The sequence below is a fragment of the Mobula birostris genome, chromosome 25 (genome assembly GCF_030028105.1).
Source record: "Mobula birostris isolate sMobBir1 chromosome 25, sMobBir1.hap1, whole genome shotgun sequence".
Taxonomy (NCBI): Eukaryota; Metazoa; Chordata; class Chondrichthyes; order Myliobatiformes; family Myliobatidae; genus Mobula; species Mobula birostris.
Window position 1 is genome coordinate 61,116,214 of NC_092394.1, and position 24,414 is coordinate 61,140,627.

General features: G+C 43.8%; 1 protein-coding gene across 2 annotated transcripts in view; it reads right to left on the reverse strand.

Moving 5' to 3' along the window:
- Positions 1-24,414, reverse strand: part of slc2a11l (solute carrier family 2 member 11, like) — a 64,944-nt gene that overhangs the window by 21,067 nt on the left and 19,463 nt on the right. For both annotated transcript variants that reach the window (XM_072242838.1, XM_072242839.1), the window contains exons 5-9: positions 22,017-22,146; positions 8,349-8,497; positions 7,538-7,725; positions 6,375-6,485; positions 6,154-6,255 (exon numbers count right to left, since the gene is read on the reverse strand). In XM_072242838.1, the coding sequence (XP_072098939.1) occupies positions 6,154-6,255; positions 6,375-6,485; positions 7,538-7,725; positions 8,349-8,497; positions 22,017-22,146 (680 nt within the window). The remainder of the gene's footprint in view (positions 1-6,153; positions 6,256-6,374; positions 6,486-7,537; positions 7,726-8,348; positions 8,498-22,016; positions 22,147-24,414) is intronic.

Consider the following 24,414-nt stretch of genomic DNA (forward strand, 5'->3'; position numbering starts at 1 on the left):
AGGTTGAAAATGTTCTTGAATACTCCCGCTAGCTGGTTGGCACAGGTTTTCAAAGCCCTACCAGGTACTCCAACAAGACCTTCCGCCTTGCGAGGGTACACTCTCTTTAGAGACAACCCTAATATCGGCCTCTGAGATGGAGATCACAGGGTCCTCAGGTACAGCACGGATCTTCACAGCTTTAGTCCCTCAATTTACGACAGAGGAGCCCGCATTGGGAGCACCGGATACAATGACCCCAGCAGGTTCGCAGATGAAGTGCTGCCTGACCTGGAAGGACTGTTTTAGGGGCCCTGTATGGAGGTGAGGTGGGAGGTGAACAGACAGTTGTAGCACTTCAGCTGATAAGTGTCAGCAGGGAGATTAATGATGGATGGACAATGGAATCACAGAAGAAGTGATCTCTGAAGAAAGTGGAGGGATGGGGGTGGGAGGTAAACGTGTCTGGTGGAAGGATCCCTTTGGAAATGGCAGAGGTTGCAGAGAAATAAAGGTTTGGATCTGGAGGTTCATGGGATGATAGGTAAGGACAAGAGGAATTCTGTCACTGTTAAAGCTGTGGAAAGATGAGGTGAGCACAGATGTCCAGGAAATGGAGGAGTTGCAGATGAGGGTAGCATCAATGGCAGAGGAAGGGAAACCCCATTCTTTGAAGAAGGAAAACATCTCTGATGTTCTGGAAAGGAAACCCTGATCCTGGGAACAGATGTGGCAGAGATGAAAGAACTGAGAAAATAGAACAGCAAGCATTTTTACAGGAGACAAGATAGCCATGGGAATTGGTAGCTTTATAAAAGATGTCGGACAACAGTTTGTCTCCACAGTTGGAGACAGAAAGTTTGAGAAAGGGAAGGAGGTGTCAGAAATGGACCAACAGAATTTAAGGGCAGGGTTGAAGGTGAAAACAAAGTTGATGAAATTGACGAGCTCAGCAATGGGTGCATGAAGCAGCACTAATGCAGTTACCAATGTAGTGCAGGAAGAGTTGGGGAGCATTACTAGGGAAGGCTTGGAACATGGACTGTTCTACATAGCCAATGAAAAGGCAGACATAGCTGGGACACCCGTGGGTGCACCATGGCTACCCCCCCCCCCCCCCCCCGAGTCTGGAAAAAGTGGGAGGACCCAAAGGATAAATTGTTGAGGGTGAAGATCAGTTCTGTCAGACAGAAGAGGGTGGTGGTGGAGGGCAACTGGTTGGTTCTTTTATTGAGAAAGAAGCAGTGAGCATCAAGGTCTTCCTGATGAGGGATAAAAGTGTTTAGGGACTGGACATCTATGGTGAAAAGTAAGTGGTCAAGGCCAGAGAATTGGAAGTTAGAGAGCACGAGAAGTGTCACAACGTAGGTGGGAAGGGACTGAACCAAGGGTGATAGAATGGAGCTAAGGGGTAGCCTTTAATGAATCCTGCAGTGGTCCTCCCAAATCCCTTTGCACCTTGAACTTCTGAGTTCTCTCCCCATTTAGAAAATAGTCTACACCTTCATTTCATTCCTTCTGCCAACATGCCAGGCAATACACTTTACTGCACTGTATTCCATCTGCTCATTCTCTGCCCATTCTCCTCATCTGTCCAAGTCCTTCTGCAGACTCCCTATTTCCTCAACACTACATTCCCCTTCACCTATCTTTCTATCATTCACAAAGCCATCAATTCCATCATCTAGATCATTAACATATAACATGAACACTGGAACACTATTGCTCACTAGCAGCCAACCAGAAAAGGCCCCCTATATTCCCACTCTTTACCTCCTTCAGTCAGCCAATCTTCTATCCACACTGGTGCCTTTCCTGTAATACCATGGGCACCTATTTTGTTTCGCAGCCTCATGTACAACACCTTGTCAAAGGACTTCTGAAAATCAAGTAAACAATATTCATTGACTCTCCTTTGTCTATTCTGCCTGTTACTTCCTTAGAGAATTCCAACAGATTCGTAAGGGAAGATATCACCTTAAGGAAACAATGCTGATTTTGGCCTATTTTATCATGTGCTTCTAAGTACCCCGAAACCTCACTCTTAATAATGGACTCCAACATCTTACCAACCATTGAAGACAGGGTAACCAGCCATATTTATCTCTTTTTTTGCTTCTATAGCAAGAGAAAGAAGATAACCAGGAAGCAGGTAGGACCTCTCAAGGATGAAGGAGGGAAGATGTGCTTGGAGGTGAAGGATGGAGGAGACCCTAAATGAGGACTTTGCATCAGTATATACCAAGGAGAAGGATGTGGAGGATAGGGAAGTTAATGTGCAGCATGCAAATTTGTAAGGACATTTTGAGAAAAAGAAGTAGTTAGTATTAGTCTCTTAAAAAACATTGAGGTGGTTAAGTCTCATGTACAGCACCTTGTCAAAGGACTTCCGAAAATCAAGTAAACAATATTCATTGACTCTCCTTTGTCTATTCTGCCTGTTACTTCCTTAGAGAATTCCAACAGATTCGTAAGGGAAGATATCACCTTAAGGAAACATGATGGGATATACCTCAAGTTATTAACGAGATAAGAGGAAGAACCAAGATCTTCCAAGGGCCCAGAGATCTGGAAAATAGTTGATGGTATTCCATTATTCAAGAAGGAAAATAGGGATAATCCTAGAAATTAGTGATCAGTGAATCTCAGGTTTGTGGGGACAGGTTTTTGGAGACAATTCCTAGGATTAAGATTTGAGTATTTGGGAAACTATGGCCTAATTAGGGACAGAAGGCAGGGCTTTGTGCAGGGAAAGTGATATCTTACTAACTTGATTAAGTTTTTGGAAGAGGTTACAAAGATGATTGATGAAGGTAGAACTGTGGATGTTGTCTACATAGATTTTAGTAAAGCAGTTAACAAGGTACCACATGGGAGGCTCATCCAGAAGATTAAGATGCACAGGCTCCACAGTAAATGAACGCCTTCTAAGTCCTAACTGATTCTACTTCCACCAATTTCTCAAGGGCAATTAGGGGTGGGCAATAGAATGCTTTCTCAGCTTGCAAAGCCCACACCTTTGAAAGCAGATCATTACTGCTCCAGCTGAAAGCAATTACTTTATTCAGGGTAAAAAATAAATTTATGTTCATAGTCATTGAAACATTGTACATGAAACCAAGGTTCCTTTACTTACTCTGCCAAACTCATCATGACTCTTCTATCCCCAGTAAATCATGTCACAACTTCTTTGCTCTCAACTGAATAATGATCACTTTTTGATTAGGATCTTATAGCATGCCACCATCAAGAAGGAGATAACAGGAGCCTGAAGATGCACACTCAATGTTTCAGGGACAGCTTCATCCCCTCACCAATAGATTTCTGAATGGACTATGAGACCATGTACACTATCTATTTTTCTTTTCTCTTTTTGCTCTAATTATTTAATTCAAGTATTTTTGTATATATTTCTAATTGTAATTTACCAGTTTTATTATGTATTGCAATGTACAGCTGCTGCAAAACAGCAGATTTCACAACATATACCAGTGATATTAAACCTGATTTTGATTCCGAGATCATTCAACCCTAGTAAGTAATTTCTGCACCCTTTCAGATTCTTCCTGAAGGGTGCAGATTCAATGCTCTAGCTATGGTCTAATCAATGTTTTGTGTCAACACAACTTCTCTACTTTCGTACCTTTGAATATTGATTTCTCTAACCTGGTAATTTCTCCTCCTCCCTTTCCTTTGTTTCCCATTCCCTTCTTACCCCTTCTCTTCTCCTCACCTGCCTATTATCACCTCTCTCTGGAACTCCTCCTTCCTTCCTTACTCCATGATCCACTGTCTTCTCTTTTCAGATTCCATCTTCTTCAGCCCTTTACCTTTTCCACCAGGAAAGGAATAGGGGAAAACACAATCGGTAGTAGGAGGAGGAGAACCATGAGGGAGGTGATAGGCAGCTGGGGGAGGGGGCAGAGTCCCTATTCCTTCTTCACCTTTCCCATCACCTCCCTGCCTCCCCTCCCCCACCCCTTTATCTTTCCCCTTACTGGTTTTTCACCTGGAACCTACCAGCCTTCTCCTTCCCACCCTCCCCCCACCTTCTTTATAGGGCCTCTGCCCCTTCCCTCTACAGTCCTGACAAAGGATTCCAGCCCGAAACATCAACCGATCTTTTCCACGGATGCTGCCCGACCTGGTGAGTTCCTCCATTCTTGTATTCTGTGGTTGCACCCTCTGGTCCCACAATAGGAAATATCCTCTCCATGCCCCCTCTTATGTAGGCCAGAGATTCCCAACCTTTTTTATGCCATGGGCCACTACCATTAACTAGGTTGGGAACACCTGATCTAGGCTTTTCAATATTCAATAGGTTTCAATGAGTTCCTGCCCCCAATTCTTCTAAACTCCGGTGAGTACAGGCTCAGACTCATAAAATGTTCGTCATACATTAACCTTTCACTCCTGGGATCATTCTCACGAACCTGCTCTGGACCCTCTCCAATGCCAGCACATCTTTAGGGGACCCAAAACTGCTCACTACACTTCAATGCCTTATAGAGCCTCAGCATTATCCTTGCTTTTATAGTCTAGTCCTCTTGAAATGAATGCGAACACTGCACATCCCTTCCTCAGCACTGATTCAACTTGCAGGCTTACCTTCGGGCATTCCTGCATGGGGACTCACAAATCTCTTTGGACCTCTGACTTCTCAATGGTGAGAAACGACATTGAATAAAATAACTTGGGAATGTGCGTGGACAAATAATTACAAGTGACAGGGAATACTGAGAAAATGGAGAAAAGGCAAACACAATTCCGAGCTGTATCAACAACAGCATCCATCAAGGACAGCCCCCCCACCCGCTCATCCTGTCCCCCTCTTATCGCTACAACTGTTGGACAAGAGGTACAGGAGACTTAGGTCCCATATCACCAGATTTAGGAACAGTTATTACCCTATATCATCACCGTCCACAACTCTGAACATCACTCTCCACAACTCTGAACATCACTCTCCACAACTCTGAACATCACTCTCCACAACTTACAGCCTCAGTTTCAAAGACTGACGTTCTTGTATTATTTACTTTATTTGCATTATTTATCTTCTTTTGCACATTATCATTCTTTATGTATAGTTTTTCATAAATTCTATGGAATTTATTTTTCCTGAGAACACCTGCAAGAAAATGAATCTCAAGGTAGTATATTCTGACATATATGTACTTTGATAACAAATTTACTTTGATTTTGACAGAACGTTGAACACCACAGCTCAGTACAGGCCCTTCAGCCCACAATGTTGTGCCAACTTTACAATCAACTCTAAGATCAATCTAATCCATCCAACCTGGGGTCCATGGACCCCTTGCTTAAAGCTTTGGTTCATGACATAAAAAAGGTTGGAAATCCCTGATGCAACATTTCCTTCTTGCACATCCTTCTGTTTTCTATGATCAGTGTGCCTACTGGTCCACCTACAACTGAAGAAAGTGGTCACACTGTAAGAAGGATGTTAGAAAAGGCTGGAGGAATGCAGCAACATTTGTGGAGAGAAACCAACAGTTAACATTTCCGTTTGCCATTGTGTGTGTTGCTCTAGACTTCCAGCATTGGCAGTTTCATGCCTTCTTACAGGAGCGTGTACTAGGATGAGGATCAACACGTTGATGTTGAGTGGAGGCTTGTGTGCTTCAACTCAGGACCACACATGTTGGAACGATTGCGGACGAGATGCCAGACGAAGATTAATTCAAACCCAGCTCTCGTGCCTGCCTCGCCAGGACCACACTTCATGAATCAAGCCAACTTTTGACAAAAAACAACTAGAAGTGAAGAGAAAAACACCTGCCATATGAAACAACAAAACTAGGATGAGAAGCTATGGTTACATGAATAAATTGGAGAGGATGGGAGGTTGAGGTGAGATCTAATGGAAGGATATAGAATGATGAGGGTTCTGGAGGAGGGAAAGGGGGTGCCTGTCCCATTCATCAGAGCTAAAAAGGGGAGTGAGTGACAGGTGGGAATTTTTTTTTCTGCAGGGTGTGACTGGACTCTGCTAGAGGATGTGTTCCAGTTTGGTCTTCAGGAAGGAACTGGATAAATCGATGGTGTAGAAAATTTGCAAGACAATTAGTTGTTCTGATAAAGATGTGAAAATGGACCAAATGTCCTCACTGTGATCTCTACCCATTCTGTGTTCTCTGATTGCACACTCACCTGCAGAGGCAGAGCGACACACAGGAGAGCTGCCCACAGTGTCATTAAACCATATCCTTTCCACAACAAGGCCTTTCTCCCATCTCGCTCAATGAACAACCCCTGTGCAAAACAAAAGGATTTCAACAGCTTTAGTAGAAGGACAGCGCTGGAGCGGAGAGTGTGAAGCCCATCCTCCATATCTCCTTGTTCCACCCCGTCTCCCGATGCCCAGCACTTACACTGACCACTGACGTGAGCAGCAGTGTGGCCCCTGCCCCCACCACCACATATGGTATCGTCCAGTCAGGAATTCCGGCTTCCTGGAATACCTCGGAGGAATAGAAATAGATCTAAGGGACAAAAAAAAAACAAGTCAACCTTAGTGTTGAGATTTCCACTTCACAGAGGCAACACAAACATAATCACAGAGACAACAGACACCCCGTCACAGGGACAACGCACCCTTGACATCTTATCCTTGGCCTGGTGCATCTGCATTTACTGGCAGTTTTACTCTGCGTGTCACCACATTTCTGTCAGTGTGCGTGTTTACTCCACCTGTCGCCACGTTTCTGTCGTGTGCGTGTTTACTCTGCGCGTCGCCGCGTTTCTGTCGTGTGCATGTTCACTCTGCGCGTCGCCGCGTTTCTGTCGTGTGTTTACTCTGTGTCACCACGTTTCTGTCGTGTGCGCGTTTACTCCGCGCGTCGCCGCGTTTCTGCCGTGTGCGCGTTCACTCCGCGCGTCGCTGCGTTTCTGCCGTGTGCGCGTTCACTCCGCGCGTCGCCGCGTTTCTGCCGTGTGCGCGTTCACTCCGCGCGTCGCCGCGTTTCTGCCGTGTGCGCGTTGCCGCGTTTCTGCCGTGTGCGCGTTCACTCCGCGCGTTGCCGCGTTTCTGCCGTGTGAGTGTTTACTGTGTCGCCACGTTTCTGTCGTGTGCGTTTACTCCACGTGTCGCCACGTTTCTGTCGTGTGCGTGTTTACTCCACGTGTCGCCACGTTTCTGTCGTGTGCGTGTTTACTCAGCACGTCGCCACGTTTCTGTCGTGTGCGTGTTCACTCCGCGCGTCGCCACGTTTCTGCCGTGTGAGTGTTTACTCTGTGTCGCCACGTTTCTGCCGTGTGCGTTTACTCCACGTGTCGCCACGTTTCTGCCGTGTGCATGTTTACTCCACGTGTCGCCACGTTTCTGTCGTGTGCGTGGTTACTCCATGTGTCGCCACGTTTCTGTCGTGTGCATGTTTACTCCGTGTCGGCACGTTTCTGTCGGTGTGCATGCAAGCATTTCTGCCTGGGCGTTTGTTTCTGTCTGTATTCTTTTCTGCAGTGTGTACCAATGGGAGTTTGTGCCCGCTGTGCCCCTGCATTGAATTAAACACAATTAAAGGTGTCTCCTACTCACTGCATTGATGCCACACAGCTGCATGGCGACAGTCAGCATGATATTGGTGATCAGTTGCCACCGCACTGAGCGGTCTTGGAACAGCTCACAGGCCGTCTTTGCTCGCTCGCCTTTTGATGCGGCTTGTTCCGCCTCCATGTCTTGAACTTCCTCAAAGAAATCTCCCTGACCCCAGAGTCTGCGGAGAGCTGCAGGGCACGAAGCAAATGCAGGTGGTTAGGTGGAGGTAAGGCTGCAACAGAAGCCCACTTCTCCTCATTTTATAAATAGAGACACGCTGCCCCTGAGATCAGAGTGGGGAGAGTAGGTTCCGAGTGATTTTGGCAGTGGGATCGGTAATCAGCTACATCTCTGTTCTCCATCTCTGGCCTTTTTGCCTCTGCTGTGACTGTCCTGAACTCTAAAGTTTCCACTCATACCTTTCGGCCTCCCTAACTCTTCCTTCCCCCTTGAAGGTACTCCTTAAAACCCACCTTTGGTCAACTACCCTAATATCTCCTTATATGTCTTGGTGTCAATTATTGTCTGATTATGCTCTTGTGAAGTGCCTTGGCTCCTCAACGAGGGTTGCTGCAGAACCAGGAGGGGCACTGATTATACAACGCAATGCAACTATTCACGGGTTTCTAAAAAAAAAAAGAGCAAATGGCTTGGTTCAGAGCGGACCAACCTTGACCGAATTTTACTCTCTGGTCCTGTGCGTGTCTTGAGGTCGCTGGGTGGTTATAGCACCCAATCCGCTACTGTAACGTCAACATCGTTGTAAAGAGCTACACCCCAAAGGAAGAACAACCTCACCGCTTCCACTCACCGTCCACACACAAGTCCTTGTCACCCCTGTCAATCAGTAAGTATCTGGGGCTCTCTGGGAACCAGGGCAGGAGGACGAGCTGGATGAGGGCAGGGAGACCGCTGAAGGCCAACAACAAGGGCCAGGCACTCTCTGTTCCCAAAATCTCCCTGGAGGAAAGATAAATGTCAGATCGCAGTCATAACAGCCATCAATGGGAGCCCAGCTATCTAATCAGAACTACTGGAATGTCAGAATCAGCTTTAGTACCACCAGAACGTGTTGTTTTGAAGCAACAGTACATTGTAATACATTATAAAAACTATAAATTACAATATATATTTAAAGAATAATGCATAGTGCAAAAAAGAGGGAAAATAGTGAGGAAGCGTTCATGGGTTCATTGTCCATTCAAAAGTCAGATGGTGGAAGAGAAGAAACTGACACTGAAATATTGAATGTGAGTCTTCAGGCTCCTGTACCTCCTCCTTAATGGAGAAGGGAGGATGTCCTGGGTGGTGGCGATCCTTAATTTGGCTGGAGGGTGGGAACCGGAATGATAGTGCTGAAGATGAGGTAGTTGGTTTACAAATAAAGGCAATGTGTAGTGATACTCCTAGCAAGGAAAGGCTGATGATAGTACAAAATTGCAGTCAACAGGATGAGTTGAAAAGTAAAAGGCAGACAAAAATCGTAAAGGGTGAATACAGTTATATTTGAATGCGAGCAGTGTACGGAATAAGCATGATGAACTTGCAGCACAATTACAGATTGGCGAGTATGATGTTGTAAGCATCACTGAATCATGGCTGAAAGAAGATTCAGTCTTACCTCAGTGGTTGGTAAGTTGATGGAGGAGATCCTGAGAGGAAGGATTTATGAACATTTGGAGAGGTATAATATGATTAGGAATAGTCTGCATGGCTTTGTGAAAGGCAGGTTATGCCTTACCAGCCTGATTGAATTTTTTGAGGATGTGACTAAACACATTGATGAAGGTAGAGCCGTAGATGAGAGTATATGGATTTCAGCAAGGCATTTGATAAGGTACCCCATGCAAGGCTTATTAAGGAAGTAAGGAGGCATGGGATCCAAGGGGATATTGCTTTGTGGATCCAGAACTGGCTTGCCCACAGAAGGCAAAGAGTGATTGTAGATGGGTCTCATATTCTGCATGGAGGCTGGTTACCAGTGGTGTGCCTCAGGGATCTGTTCTGGGACTCCTACTCTTTGTGATTTTTAAAAATGACCTGGATGAGGAAGTGGAGGAATGGGTTAGTAAATTTGCTCCTGACACAGAGGTTAGGGGTATTGTGGATAGTATGGAGGGCTGTCAGAGGTTACAACGGGACATCAATAGGATGAAAAACTGGGCTGAGATGGAGTTCAACCCAGATTTTTGTGAGGTAGTTCATTTTGGTAGGTCAAATATGATGGCAGAATATGGCATTAATGGTAAGACTCTTGGCAGTGTGGAGGATCAGAGGGATCTTGGGGTCCGAATCCATAGGACACTCAAAGCTGCTACACAGGTTGACTCTGGTTAAGAAGGCATAAGAAGGCCTTCATCAAGTTTAGAAGCTGAGAGGTAATGTTGCAGCTATATAGGACCCAACTCGGAGTACTGTTCTCAATTCTGGTCGCCTCACTATAGGAAGGATGTGGAAACCATAGAAAGGGTGCAGAGGAGATTTACAAGGATGTTTCCTGGATTGGGGAGCATGCCTTATGAGAATAGGTTGAGTGAACTCAGCCTTTTCTCCTTGGAGCGATGGAGGATGACAGGTGACCTGATAGAGGTGTACAAGATAATGAGAGGCACTGACTGTGTGGATAGTCAAAGGCTTTTCCCCAGGGCTGAAATGGCTAGCACGAGAGGGCATAGTTTTAAGGTGCTTGGAAGCAGGTACAGAGGAGATGTCAGGGGTAAGTTTTTTTTTTAAACACAGATAGCGGTGAGTGCATGGAATGGGCAGCTGGCAGCAGTGGTGGAGACGGAAACGATAGGGTCTTTTAAAAGACTCCTGGATGGCTACATGGAGCTTAGAAAAATAGAGGGCTATGGGTAAAGCCTAGGTAGTTCTAAGGTAGGGACAAATTCAGCACAGCTTTGTGGACCGAAGGGCCTGTATTGTGCTGTAGGTTTTCAATGTTTCTGCATTTCTATGTTAAGATTATAACTGGGAGCTTAACGTCCAAGGGTACACATTGTATCAAAAGGACAGGCAGGAAGGCAAAGGGGTGGTGTGGCTCTGTTGGTAAAAAAAAATGAAATTAAATCATTAGAAAGAGGTGACATAGGGTCAGAAAATGTTGAATCGTTGTGGATAGAGCTAAGTAACTGCAAGGGCAAAAAGACCCTGATGGGAGTTGTATACAGACCCCCAAACAGTAGTAGGAATGTGGTCTACAAGTTACAATGGGAGATAGAAAGGCCAATGTTACAATAGTCATGAGGTATTCCAACATGAAGGTAGATTGGGAAAATCATGTTGGTACAGGATTCCAAGAGGGAGGAATTTCTAGAATGACTACGAGATGGCTTTTTAGATCAGCTTATGGTTGAGCCCACTACAGAATCAGCTATTCTGGATTGGGTGTTGTGCAATGAACCAGAAATGATTAGAGAGCTTAAGGTAAAAGAACCCTTAGGGGTAAGTGATCATAAAATGACTGAATTAACTTTGATATTTGAGAAGGAGAAGCTAAAGTCAGGTGTATCAGTATTACAGTGGAGTGAAGAGAATTAGAGAGGAGCTGGCCAGAATTGACTGGAAAAGAACACTGGCAGGAATGATGGCCGAGGAGCTATGGCTGGACTTTTCTGGAATTAATTAAGAAGGCACAGGATATATACATCCCAAAGTGGAAGGAGTATTTCTGAAGGCTAAATGATACAACCATGACTAACAAGGGATGTCAAAACCAACATAAAAGCATACAATAGGGCAAAAATTAATGGAATATTAGGGGGTTGGGAAGATTTTAAATATTAACAGAAGGCAACTAAAAAGTCATTCAGAACATAAAGATGGAATAAGAAAGTAAGCTATTCAATAATATTAAAGAGGATAACAAAAGTTTCTTCAGATACATAAAATGTAAAAGAGAGGCGAAAGTGGATTATCAGACCACTGGAAAACAATGCTGGAAAGGTAGTAATGGGGGACAAGGAAATGGCAGACAAACTGAATCAATATTTTATATCAGTCTTCACTATGGAAGACATGAGCAGTTTGGTGGAAGTTTGAGAGTGTCAGGGGGCATGAAGTGTGTGAAGTTACCATTACTAGAGAGAAGGTTCTTGGGAAACTGAAAGGTCTGAAGGTAAATAAGTCACCTGGACCAGATGGCGTACACCCAGGGTCCTGAAAGAAGTGGCTGAGAGGGTGTGGAGGCATTAGTAATGATCCTTCACAGATCACTGGATTCTGGAATGGTTCCAGAAGACCGGAAAATTGCAAATGTCACTCCATTCTTCAAGAAGGGAGAGAGGCGGAAGAAAGGAAATTATAGGCCAGTTAGTCTGACCTCTATGGTTGGGAAGATGTTGGAGTCGATTGTTAAGGTTATGGTTTCAAGTACTTAGAGGCACGTGATAAGCCACAGTCAAGATGATTTCCTTAAGGGAAAATCTTGCATGACAAATCTGTTGGAATTCTTTGAAGAAATAGCAAGCAGGACAGACAAAGGAGAATCTACTGAAGTTATGTACTTGGATTTTCAGAAGGCCTTTGACAAGCTGCCACACATGAGGCTGCTTAACAAGCTATGAACCCATGGTATTACAGGTAAGATTCTAGCATGGATAAAGCAGTGGCTGATGGCAAGGAGTGGGAATAAAGGGAGCCTTTTCTGGTTGACTGTCGGTAACTAATGGTGTTCCAGAGGGGTCTGTATTGGGACTGATTTTTTTTTTGTTATATGTTAATGATTTGGATGATGGAATTGATGACTTTGTTGCAAAGTTTGCAGATGATAAGAAGATAGGTGGAGGGGCAGATAGTTTTGCAGAAATAGGGAGGCTACAGAGGACTTAGATAGATTAGGAGAATAGGCAAAGAAATGGCAGCTGGAACACAGTCTTGGAAAATGTATGGTCATCACTTTAGTAGAAGGTGAAAGGGTTGACTATTTTCTAATTGGAGAGAAAATACAAAAATCTGAGTTGCAAAGGGATTTGGGAGTCCTTATGCAGGATTCCCTAATGGTTAATTTGCAGGTCGAGTCTGTGATGAGGAAAGCCAGTGTGATTTTAGCATTCATTTCAAGAGTACACAGTACTAGACTATAAAGGCAAGGATATAGGTTGAGACTTTATAAAGCACTGGCGTGGCCTCCCTTGGAGTATTGTTAGCAGTTTTGGGCCCCTTATCTTAGAAAGGATGTGCTGAAGCTGGACAGGATTCAAAAGGGGTTCATAAAAATATTTCCAGGATTAAATGGCTTGTCATATGAAGAGCATTTGATGGCTCTGGACATGCATACACTGGAATTTAGAAGAATGAGAGGAGACCTAATTGAAATCTATTGTATGGAGAAAGGCCTTGATACAGTGGATGTGGAGAGGATGTTTCCTATGGTGGGAGAGTCTAAGACCAGAGGACACAGTCTCAAAATAGAGGGGCGTCCTTTTAGAACGGAGGCGAGGAGGAATTTCTTTAGCTAGAGAGAAGTGAATCTGTGAAATTTGTTGCCACAAGCAGCTGTGGAAGCCAAGTCTTTACGTATATTCAAGGCAGAGGTTGATAGATTTTTGATTGATCAGGGCATGAAGGAATATGGGAGGAAGGCAGGAGAATGGAACTGAGAGGAAAAGTGGATCAGCCATGATGAAATGGCGGAGCAGACTTCACATGCCAAATGGCTTAATCCTGCCCCTCTAACTTATGGTCTCATGGTCTTAATGATGGATGCCATCTTTTTGAGGCATTGTTTTTTGAAGGTGTCCTGGATGCTGGGAAGGCTAGTGCCCATGATAGAACTACAACTTCCTGCTGCATTTTCTGATCCTGTGCAGTGGCCCCTCCACACCAAACAGTGATGCAACCAGTTAGAATGTTCTCTGTAGAAATCTGCGAGTGTCTTCGGTGACATACCAAATCTTCTCAAACGCACAATGAAATATAGCCGCTGTCGTACTTTCTTTATAATTGTATCAATATGTTTGGCCCAGGATAGATGTTCAGAGATGTTGACACCCAGGAAATTGAAGATCTTCACCCTTTCCACATCTGATCCCTCTATGAGGACTGGTGTGTGCTCCCTCAACTTACCCTTCCTGAAGTCCACAATCAATTCTTTGGTCTTACTGACGTTGAGTGAAAGGTTGTATTGAGACACCACTCAACCAGCTGATCTATCTCACTGCAGTCCCCCTCCTAATCACCGTCTGAAATTGTGCCAACAATAGTTGTGTCACTGGCAAATTTATAGATGGCATTTGAACTGTGCCTAGCCACACTATCGTGGTTTTGGGAAGGACAGAGCAGTGAGCTAAGCACACATCTCTGAGGTGCACTAATGTTGATTATCAGTGAGGTGGGATGTTATTTCCAATCCGTACAGACTGTGGTCTTCCAGTTAGAAAGTCAAGGATCCAGTTTCAGAGGAAGGTACAGAGGCTCAGGTCTTGGAGCATGTTGATTAGAACTAAGCATATGATTGTGTTGAATGCTGATCTGTAATCAATAAACAGCAGCCTGACATAGGCATTACTACTCTCCTGGTGATCCAAGTCTAAGTGGGATTGCATCCACTGTATACCTATTGTGATGACAGGTAAATTAGAGTTTGTCCAGGTCCTTACTTAGGCAGGAGTTGATTCAAGTGATGAACCACCTCTCAAAGCACTTCATCACTATAGATGTGAGTGTGACTGGATGCTCTTCTTGGGCACTGGTATGATTGTTGCCCTTTAGAAGCAGGTGGGAACTTCCGACTGTAGCAATGAGGGATTGAAAATGTCTTTGAATACACCCACCAGTTAGTTGACACAGGATTTCAGAGATCTACCAGGTACACCATCAGGGCCTGATGGGTCGCCCTCTGGAAAGATGTTCTAACGTCAGCTTCCGAGACAGAGGTCACAGGGTCACCGGATGCTGCAGGCTTTCACAGATTCTCCCTTTCAAAGTGTGAATAAAAGGCATTGAGCTCATCTGGGAGTGAAGCATCGCAGCTATTCATGATGTTAAGTTTCGCCTTGTAGGAAGTAATGGCCTGCAAACCCTGCCTCTAGCCTCAATCAAAATTGTTTTTTTTTGCCCTTAAGATAACCTTCTGTAGGTCATACCTGGGCTTCTTGTACATCTCTGGATCACTGGTCTTGAATAACACAGATCTAGCCGTCAACAGGCTATGAATCCTGATTCACCCATGGTTTTTGATTTTGGTCTGTTGAGAATGTTCTTGAAAGCACACACTCATCCACACAGTTTTGATGAAGTCAGTGACAACTGTGGCGTTTTCATTCAGACTCTGAGATTAATTCCTGAATATTGTCCAATCCACCAACTCAAAGCAGCGCTGTAAGCTTTCCTCCACTGCCCTTGACCATACCTTCTTGGTGCTGACCATGGGTACAGCGCTCTCTAGTCTCTGTCTATACGTATAGGCATTGCAACATTATTTATCCAGATTCACCACTGCAGACAGATGTATACAACCTCTGCAAAAGCCTTAGGCATAAACAGTGGTGCTAGAAAGTTTCTGAACCCTGTGGAACTTTCACTTTCTGTATAAATAAGACCTAAAATGTGATCATATCTTCACATAAGTCCTAAAACTAGATAAAGAGAACCCAATTAAATAAATAACACAAATTCTTATACTTATTCATTAATTTTAGAAAAATGTTCCATGTATTTGTTGGAAAAAAAATGTGAACTTTTGCTTTCAGTAACTGGTGTGACCCCCTTGTACAGTAATAACTTCAACCAAATGTTTCTGGTAACTGTTGATCAGTCCCGCACATCAGCTTGGAGGAATTTTGGCCATTCCTCCTTACAAAACTGCTTCAACTCTGGGATGTTGGTGGACTTCCTTCAATGAACTGCCTGCTTCAGGTCCTTCCACAATATTTCTACAGGATTAAGTTCAGGACTTTGACTTGGCCATTCCAAAACACTAATTTTCTTCTTTTTAAACCATTCTGTTGCAGATTTACTGTTGTCTTTTGGATCATTCTCTTGTTGCATTATCCAACTTCTATTAAGCTTCAGGACACATTCTCCTGAAAAATGTCTTGATACAATTTTGAATTCATTGTTCCCTCAACGACTGCAAGCTGTCCAGGCCCTGAGGCAGCAAAGCAGCACCAAACCATGATGCTCCTTCCACCATGCTTCACCGTTGGGATGAAGTTTTGGTGTTGGAGTGCAGTGCCTTTTTTCCTCCAAACATAGCAATGTGCATTTCTGTCAGAAAGTTCAACTTTTGTCTCATCTGTCCACAGAACATTGTCCCAGAATCATTGTAGAACATCCAGGTGGTCTTTTGCAAACTTGAGACGTGCAGCAATGTTTTTCTTTGGAGAGTAGTGGTATCCTCCATTTCTTCCTTCCATGAACACTATTCTTGTTCAGTGTTTTCCTTATAGTGGACACATGAACAGAAACTTTAGCAAGTTCTAGAGATTTCTACAAGTCTTTTGCTGTTACCCTTGGGTTCTTTTTCACCTCCTTCAGCATTGCACCTTATGCTCTTGGTGTGATCTTTGCAGGATGCCCACTCCTAGGGATAGTAGCAACAGTAATGTGTTTCCTCCATTTGTAGTCAATTCCTCTTACTGTATACTGATGAACACTCAGGACTTTAGAAACACTTTTATAGACTTTTCCAGCTTCAAGAATCTCTGCAATTCTTCTTCTAAGGTCCTCTGAAAGTTGTTTTGATCAAGACACGGTGTACATAAACAGGTCTTTCTTCAGCAGTCTCTGTAACCTAATTTTGTGTGTCTTTTTTATAGGGCAGGGCTTGTGATCTCTGTCTCAGAGGCCGGTGTTAGACTGTCTTTAAAGAGAGTGAACCCTTGCAAGGTGGAAGGTCCTGATGGAGTACCTGGTAAGGCTCTGAAAACCTGTGCCGACCAACTAGCAGGAGTATCCAAAGACATTTTCAACCTCTCACTGCTACGGGCAGAAGTTCCCACTTCCTTCAAAAAGGCAACAAAACAGTGCCTAAGAAGAATAACGTGGGCTGCCTTAGTGATTATCGCCCAGTAGCACTCACATCGACAGTGATGAAATGCTTTGAGAGGTTGGTCATGACTAGACTGAACTCCTGACTCAGCAAGGAACTGGACCCATCGCAATTTGCCTATCATCACAATAGGTCAATGGCAGATGCAATCTCAATGGCTCTCCACATGGCTTTAGACCACCTGGACAACACAAACACCTATGTCAGGATGCTGTTCATCGACTATAGCTCAGCATGTAGCACCATCATTCCCATAATCCTGATTGAGAAGTTGCAGAACCTGGGTCTCTGTACCTCCCTCTGCAATTGGATCCTCGACTTCCTAACCGGAAGACCACAATCTGGGCGGATTGGTGATAGCATCTCCTCCTCGCTAATGATCAACACTGATGCACCTCAGGGGTGTGTGCTTAGCCCACTGCTCTACTCTCTGTATACACATGACTGTGTGGCTAGGTATAGCTCAAACACCATCTGTAAATTTGCTGATGGTACAACCATTCTTGGTAGAATCTCAGGTGGTGACGAGAGGGCGTACAGGAGCGAGATATGCCAACTAGTGGAGTAGTGCCACAGCAACAACCTGGCACTCAACATCAGTAAGACGAAAGAGCTGATTGTGGACTTCAGGAAGGGTAAGACGAAGGAACATATATCAATCCTCAGAGGGATCAGAAGAGGAGAGAGTGAGCAGTTTCAAGTTCCTAGGTGTCAAGATCTTTGAGGATCTAACCTGGTCCCAACATATCGATGCAGTTATAAAGAAGGCAAGACAGCGACTATACTTCATTAGGAGTTTGAAGAGATTTGTTATGTCAACAAATGCACTCAAAAACTTCTATAGATGTACCATGGAGAGCATTCTGACAGGCTGCATCACTGTCTGGTATGGGGGTCAGGGGCTACTGCACAGGACCAAAAGAAGCTGCAGAGGGTTGTAAATTTAGTCGGCTCCATCTTGGGTACTAGCCTACAAAGTACCCAGGACATCTTCAAGGAGCGGTGTCTCAGAAAGGCAGCGTCCATTGTTAAGGACCTCCTGCACCCAGGGCATGCCCTTTTCTCACAGCTACCATCAAGGTAGGAGATACAGAAGCCTGAAGGCACACACTCAGCGATTCAGGAACAGCTTCTTCCCGTCTGCCATTTGATTCTTAACGGACATCGAACCCTTGGACACTACCTCACTTTTTTAAAATATATTATTTCTGTTTTTAGTATGATTTTTAATCTATACTGTATATTTATACTGTAATTTATTTAGTATTATTAATTTTGCATTTTTTCTTCAAAATTATGTATTGCATTGAACTGCTCATGATCATACTGAATGGCAGTGCAGGCTCGAAGGGCCGAATGGACTACTCCTGCACCTATTTTCTATGCTGCTGCTAAGTTAACAAATTTCATGTCACATGCCGGTGATAATAAACCTGATTCTGGTTCTACAACCCACACCTCCAGTCTCATCTCATTGATTGGAACACCTGACTCCAAATAGCTTTTGTGGAAGGCATTACCCCAGAGGTTCACATACTTTTTCCAACAAATGCATGTAATAATGGATTATTTTTCTCAATAAACAAACAAATAAATAAATAAACTAGTATAATGTTTTTATGTAATTTGTTTAATTGGATTCTCTTCATCCCATCTTAGGACTTAGGTGACTTTTACGTGCTTATGACTTTTGCACAGTTCTGTATTTGTGGAGTTTGTAAACCTGGTGGGAGCAATGGACATGGGGAATGGTGAGGGTGGAACAACCTGGGAGGAGTGTGGGACAGGTGGCAGAGAAGTGCTGGAACAGGACAGGGTGCATATACATCCAGTCCTGAGACACCAGGCAAGGTCATTTGATTCCAAACAGTTGGTTTATATATTGATCATTAAAGAATATAGCTCTGGTGTTCTCTGCTCCCTTCTTCTTTTCCCAACCGTGATTCCCCTCTTCCTGCCCCCTTCCCACTCTCAGTCCCATATCAGAATCTGGTTTATCGTCACTCACCTATGTCATGAAATTTGTTTTTTTTTTGTGGCAGTACAGTGCAATACATAAAATTACTACAGTGCTGTGCAAAAGTCTTAGGCTACATATACACACACACACACACATTTTATATGTATATTTGTGCCTAAAGCTTGTGCACAGTACGGTAGGTAAATATATTTCATTCATATAATTATGCATCTTCATTTAATAAATATCTAACACCAGTAACTTAGGAAGTAATAGTCTCCCGATAAATCTATGAACACACTCTGCTTTCAACTCATTTAAATGCAAATTTTTATTTGATGGAGGTATACAAAATTATTAGGCAGGGTAAATGCAAGCAGGTTATTTTTCCACTGAGGTTGGATGAGATTAGAACTAGAGGTGATAGGTTAAGGGTGAAAGGTGAAATACTTAAGGGGGACTTGAGAAGGAACTTCTTCACTTGGGGTGGTGCGAGTGTGGAACGAGCTCCCGCTGGAAGTGGGTTCAATCTCAGCATTTAATAGAAATTTGGATAAGTACATGGATGGGAAGGTATGGAGGCAATGGTCGAGATGCGGGGCAATGGGACTAGAATCATATTTGGCACAGACTAAATGGGCAGTGTTTCAGTGCTGTAGTGATCTATGACTCTATGAAACTAAGTTGAGGATTTTGTGCATTACCTGAGTTTTAACACCACCCATCCGTGATTCTCGTTTTTAAACTAATCTGTCGATTTACTTCGAATTAGACACGTGGCAGTTGCATATGGATTCTCAGTTTGCAATGAACAGTGTCAGAGCAGTTAGTCTTAGGGGAGCAGGAGAGTCTCCTACCCACAAGAAGGGGTGGGGCTTGCAGGAATCAGCACAATCTTCTAGACTCCATTTTATAGAATTTCTTCCATAAACCTGTCCCACTAACCTGTCCTCTTTACAATTGATCCCTAACGTGTACTCTTTGCCACTACTCAGTTACCTGTAAACACAAAATACTCTGCAGATGCTGGGGTCAAAGCAACACTCACAACATGCTGGAGGAACTCAGCAGGTCAGGCAACATCAGTGGAAAAGATCGATCGACGTTTCGGGCTGGAACCCTACAGTCCTGATGAAGGGTTCCGGTCTGAAACGTTGACTGATTGTTTCCATGGATGCTGCCTGACCTGCTGAGTTCCACCAGCGTGTTGTGAGTGTCAGTTACCTGTTCTGCCAAAAGGTTTCAGATTACACTCCCATGAAGTGTCATTTGCACATTGAAGTTTCTATGGAGAATGCACAAGAACAAAGCAGCTACCTTCAATAGATCACGGCTTTCAAGGAAACATATAAAACCTACATCACAATACAGGCCCTTTGGCCCACAATGCTGAGCCGAACATGTCCTAAACTTAGAAATTACCTAGGATTGCTGGTAGCCCTGATTTTCTAAGCTCCATGTACCTATCCAGGAGTTTCTTAAAAGACCCTAACAAATCCGCCTCCACCACCATCGCCAGCAGCACATTCCACACACTCACCAGCCCTGACAGCTCCTCTGTACCTACTTCCAAGCACCTTAAAACTGTGCCCTCTCATGTTAGCCATTTCAGTCCTGGGAAAAAGCCTCTAACTATCCACACGATCAATGCCTCTCATCATCTTATACACCTCTATCAGGTCACCTCTCATCCTCCATCGCTCCAAGAAGAAAAGGTCAAGTTCACTCAACCTACTCTTATAAGGCATGCTCCCCAATCCAGGCAATATCCTTGTAAATCTCCTCTGCACCCTTTCTATGGCTTCCACATCCTTCCTGTGGTGAGGCAACCAGAATTGAGCACAGTACTCCAAGTGGGGTCTGACCAGGGTCCTATATAGCTGTATAAGAATACAGCATAAAGCAGCAAGTAAAATCAAAAGTCCAGCCCAGACATTCTCTCTTCTCCCTTCAGGCAAAAGATGCAAAGATACCTCTCAGCTCCTAAATTCAATTCCACGATTGATGAAGGTCAATGCACTGTATGCCTTCTTAACCACAGTCAGCCTGCGCAGCAGCTTTGAGTGTCCTATGGACTTGGACCCCAAGATCCCTCTGATCTTCCACACTGCCAAAAGTCTTACCATTAATACTATAGTCTGTCATCATACTTGACCTACTAAAATGAACCACCTCACAATTATCTGGGATGAACTCCATCTGCCACTTCTCAGCCCAGTTTTGCATCCTATCAATGTCCCACTGTAATCCCTGACAGTCCTCCACACTATCCACAACACCCCCAACCTTTGTGTCATGGAGGCACAGGGTCTACTTCTGACTTCATTCCCATATTAAGCAGCGGCTCTCACTTCCTTCAGAGCCCCAATCCTTACCAATTTTAATTGATGCACCATAGAAAGCATCTGGATGTCTCATGGTTTTGTACAGCAACTGCCTTGGATGTGACAACAAAACAACTGCAGAGAGTTGTGGACACAGCTCAGATCGTAACATAAACCACCCTCTCCTCCATGGACTCTGTCTGCATTCTTATTGCCTCATAGACAAGAATACAGCATAAAGCAGCAAGTAAAATCAAAACTCCAGCCCGGATATTCTCTCTTCTCCCTTCGGGCAAAAGATGTAAAAGCTTGAAAGCACGTACCAACAGGCTCAAGAACATCATTAATCCTGCTGTTGAATGGCTCCCCAGTACAATAGATGGACTCTTGACCTCACAAACTACTTCGTTCTGATCTTGTACCTTACTGTTTACCTGCACTGCACCTTCTCTATAGCTATTACACTGCATTCTAAAGTTGTCTTTACCTTGTTCTACCTCAATGCACTGAGTAGTGATTTGATTCATATAATAATATGCATGGATCAAATCACTACTCAGTGCATTGCCATTGCCAAAACCAACTTCCAACAGACACATTTCTATGACAACAAGGCTTAGGCTACTAAAGTGTTATAATTGGTCAATCTTGCTGTATGCTTCCGAAACATGGACTATAACACCAGAACTCCAAAGAAACTTAGAAGCAACAGAAATGTGGTTTCTTGGAAGAATGCTGAAAATATCATATAGAGATAGGGTAACTAATGAGACAGTACTCCAACGTGCCCATAGAAAAAGATCTTTAATGAGAACATTAAATGAGAGGAAACTTAAATTCCTGGGCCATGTCATCAGAAAGGGAGAAATAGAATACCTGACATTACAAGGCCGTATACCTGGGAAACGTGGAAGAGGAAGGCAAAGAAGAAAATTTATGGACACTGTGAAAGAACTAACTGATCTAAGTGTGCAAGATATCATTGATGCTGCATGGGATCGTTCGATGTGGAAAGCCATGATCGCCCAAGTGTGTAATGTGCAAAGCACATGAAGAAGAAGAAGAATATGCAAGACAAATTTTTCACTGTATCTCAATATGGATGAGAATAATAAAATTATTTCCAATAGCTTTCTGTCATCCACAGGCTTGCATTAGCAGAAGGCAGAAAATAAGTGAGATTTGAAAAGTTGATAGGCTTACCCGAGTCCAATCACTTGTCCTATGAATTTACCAAAGGCAACGAACATCGCACGAGTCAGGGACACCAGGCCTCGCAGTTCTTTTGGTGCACTTTCCCCGAGATACATACTGTGAACGTTGAGGCCAATACCTTCAAACAGACATGAAGACATGAACTGACAAAAGACGGCCCTTGCTGCACTGTCAATTTTACAAAGCATTCAAATGCAATCGTCGTGTGAGTATTGCCCACCCTCTTCTTGTCCCACTTACTCATTCCAATTCAGTCTTGAAATACAGTGATCACCAGTAACACGTCACACTGAGTGTCTAAGACTTACACACACAAACACCACAATGTAGGGATCTATCCAACAACAGCCTCAATAAGAAGGGGGCAAAAGAAAGAAAACTATCGGCCAGTTAGTCTGACCTCAGAGGCTGGGAAAATGTTGGAGTCATTGTTAAGGATATGGTTTTGGGGTACTTGGAGGCATGTGATAAAATAGGACATAGTTAGCATGGTTTCCTCAAGGGAAAATCTTGCATGACAGATCTGTTGGAATTCTTTGAAGAAATAACAAGCAGGGTAGACGAAGGAGAATTGATTAATGTTGTGTACTTGGATTTTCAGAAGGCCTTTGACAAGGTGCAACACATGAGGCTGGTTAACAAGCTTCGAGCCCATGATATTGCAAGAAAGAATCTAGCATGGATAAAGCAGTGGCTGATTGGCAAGAGGCAAAGAGTGGGAATAAAGGGAGCATTTTCTGGTTGACTGTCAGTAACTGGTGGTGTTCCACAGGGGATCTGTGTTGGGAGCAATTTTTTTACATTAGATGTCAATGATTTGGATATGGAATTGATGGCTTTGTTGCAAAGTTTGGAGACGATATGAAGATAGGTGGAGTGGCAGGTAATTTTGAGGAAGTAGAGAGGTTACAGAATGACAGACAGATAAGGAGAATGGGTAAAGAAGTGACAGATGGAATACAGTGTGGGGAAGTGTATGGTCATGCGCTTTGGTAGAAGAAATGAAAGGGTTGTCTATTTTCTAAATGGATGGAAAATACAAAAATCTGAGATGCAAAGGGTTTTGGACGTCCTTGTGCAGGATTCCCTAAAGGTTAATTTGCAGGTTGAATCTGTGGTGAGGATGGCAAATGTGATGTTATCATTCATTACAAGAGGACTAGAATATAAAAGCAAGGATATAATGTTGAGACTTTACAAAGCACTGGTGAGACCTCACTTGGAATATTCTGAGCAGTTTTGGCCCCTTCTCTGAGAAAGGATGAGCTGAAACTGGAGAGGGCTGAAAGGAGGTTTGTGAAAATAATTCCAGGATTCAACGGCTTGTCACTTGAACAGTGTTTGATGGTTCTGGGCCTGTTTTCACTTGAATTCAGAAGAATAAGGGGTGACCTATTGAATGGTGAAAGGCCTTGATGGAGTCAATGTGGAGAGGATGCTTCCTGCGGTGGGGAAGTCTAAGACCAGAGGACCAGCTTCAGAAGAGAGGGCGTCCTTTTTAGAATGGACATGAGGAGGAATTTCTTTAGCCAAAGATTAGATTAGATTCAACTTTATTGTCATTGTGCCGAGTACAGATACAAAGCCAATGAAATGCATTTAGCATTTAGTGGTGAACCTGTGGAACTTGTTGCCACCGGCAGCTGTGGAGCCCAAGTCTTTATGCCTATTTAAGGCAGAGGTTGATAGATTCCTGATTGTTCAGGGCACGAAGGGACAGGGGAAGAAGGCAGGAGATTGGAGCTGAGAGGAAAAGTGGATCAGCCATAATGAAATGGCAGAGCAGACTCGATGGGCCAAATGGCCCAATTCTGCTCCTATATCTCATAGTCTTATGATCTTATAATTCACCCAGTATTACAGGCAATAATAAACTCCTGAATTTATCAGCAACAATTACTTACATTACATGCAATAATAAAACCTCTAACATTACAGACACTAGCAACACACCCAATATTATTTCCATCCAACATTATGTCCATCAATAATCCAGCAAATCATACAGCCATCAGTACACACCCAATATTATAAACACTCCAGAACACACCCAACATTAACACCACGAGAAACCCAGATAGCATTACTGCCATCAGCAATACAAATTACGTTCATCCATATTTTCAATGATTTCAGGTTACCTGGCCCTATCGTCTTATTTTTACTATAGATGTCCATTCCTTATACACCTCCATCCCCACCAGGAAGGCCTCAAAGCTCTCTGTTTTTTTCTGGTCACCAGACCCAACCAGTTCCCCTCCACCACCACTCTCTTCAGCCTCGTGGAACTTGTCCTCACGCTCAATAATTTCTCCTTTGGCTCCTCCTACTCGCATGGGTCCCAGCTATGCCTGCCTGTTTGTCGGCTACGTGGAACAGTCTATGT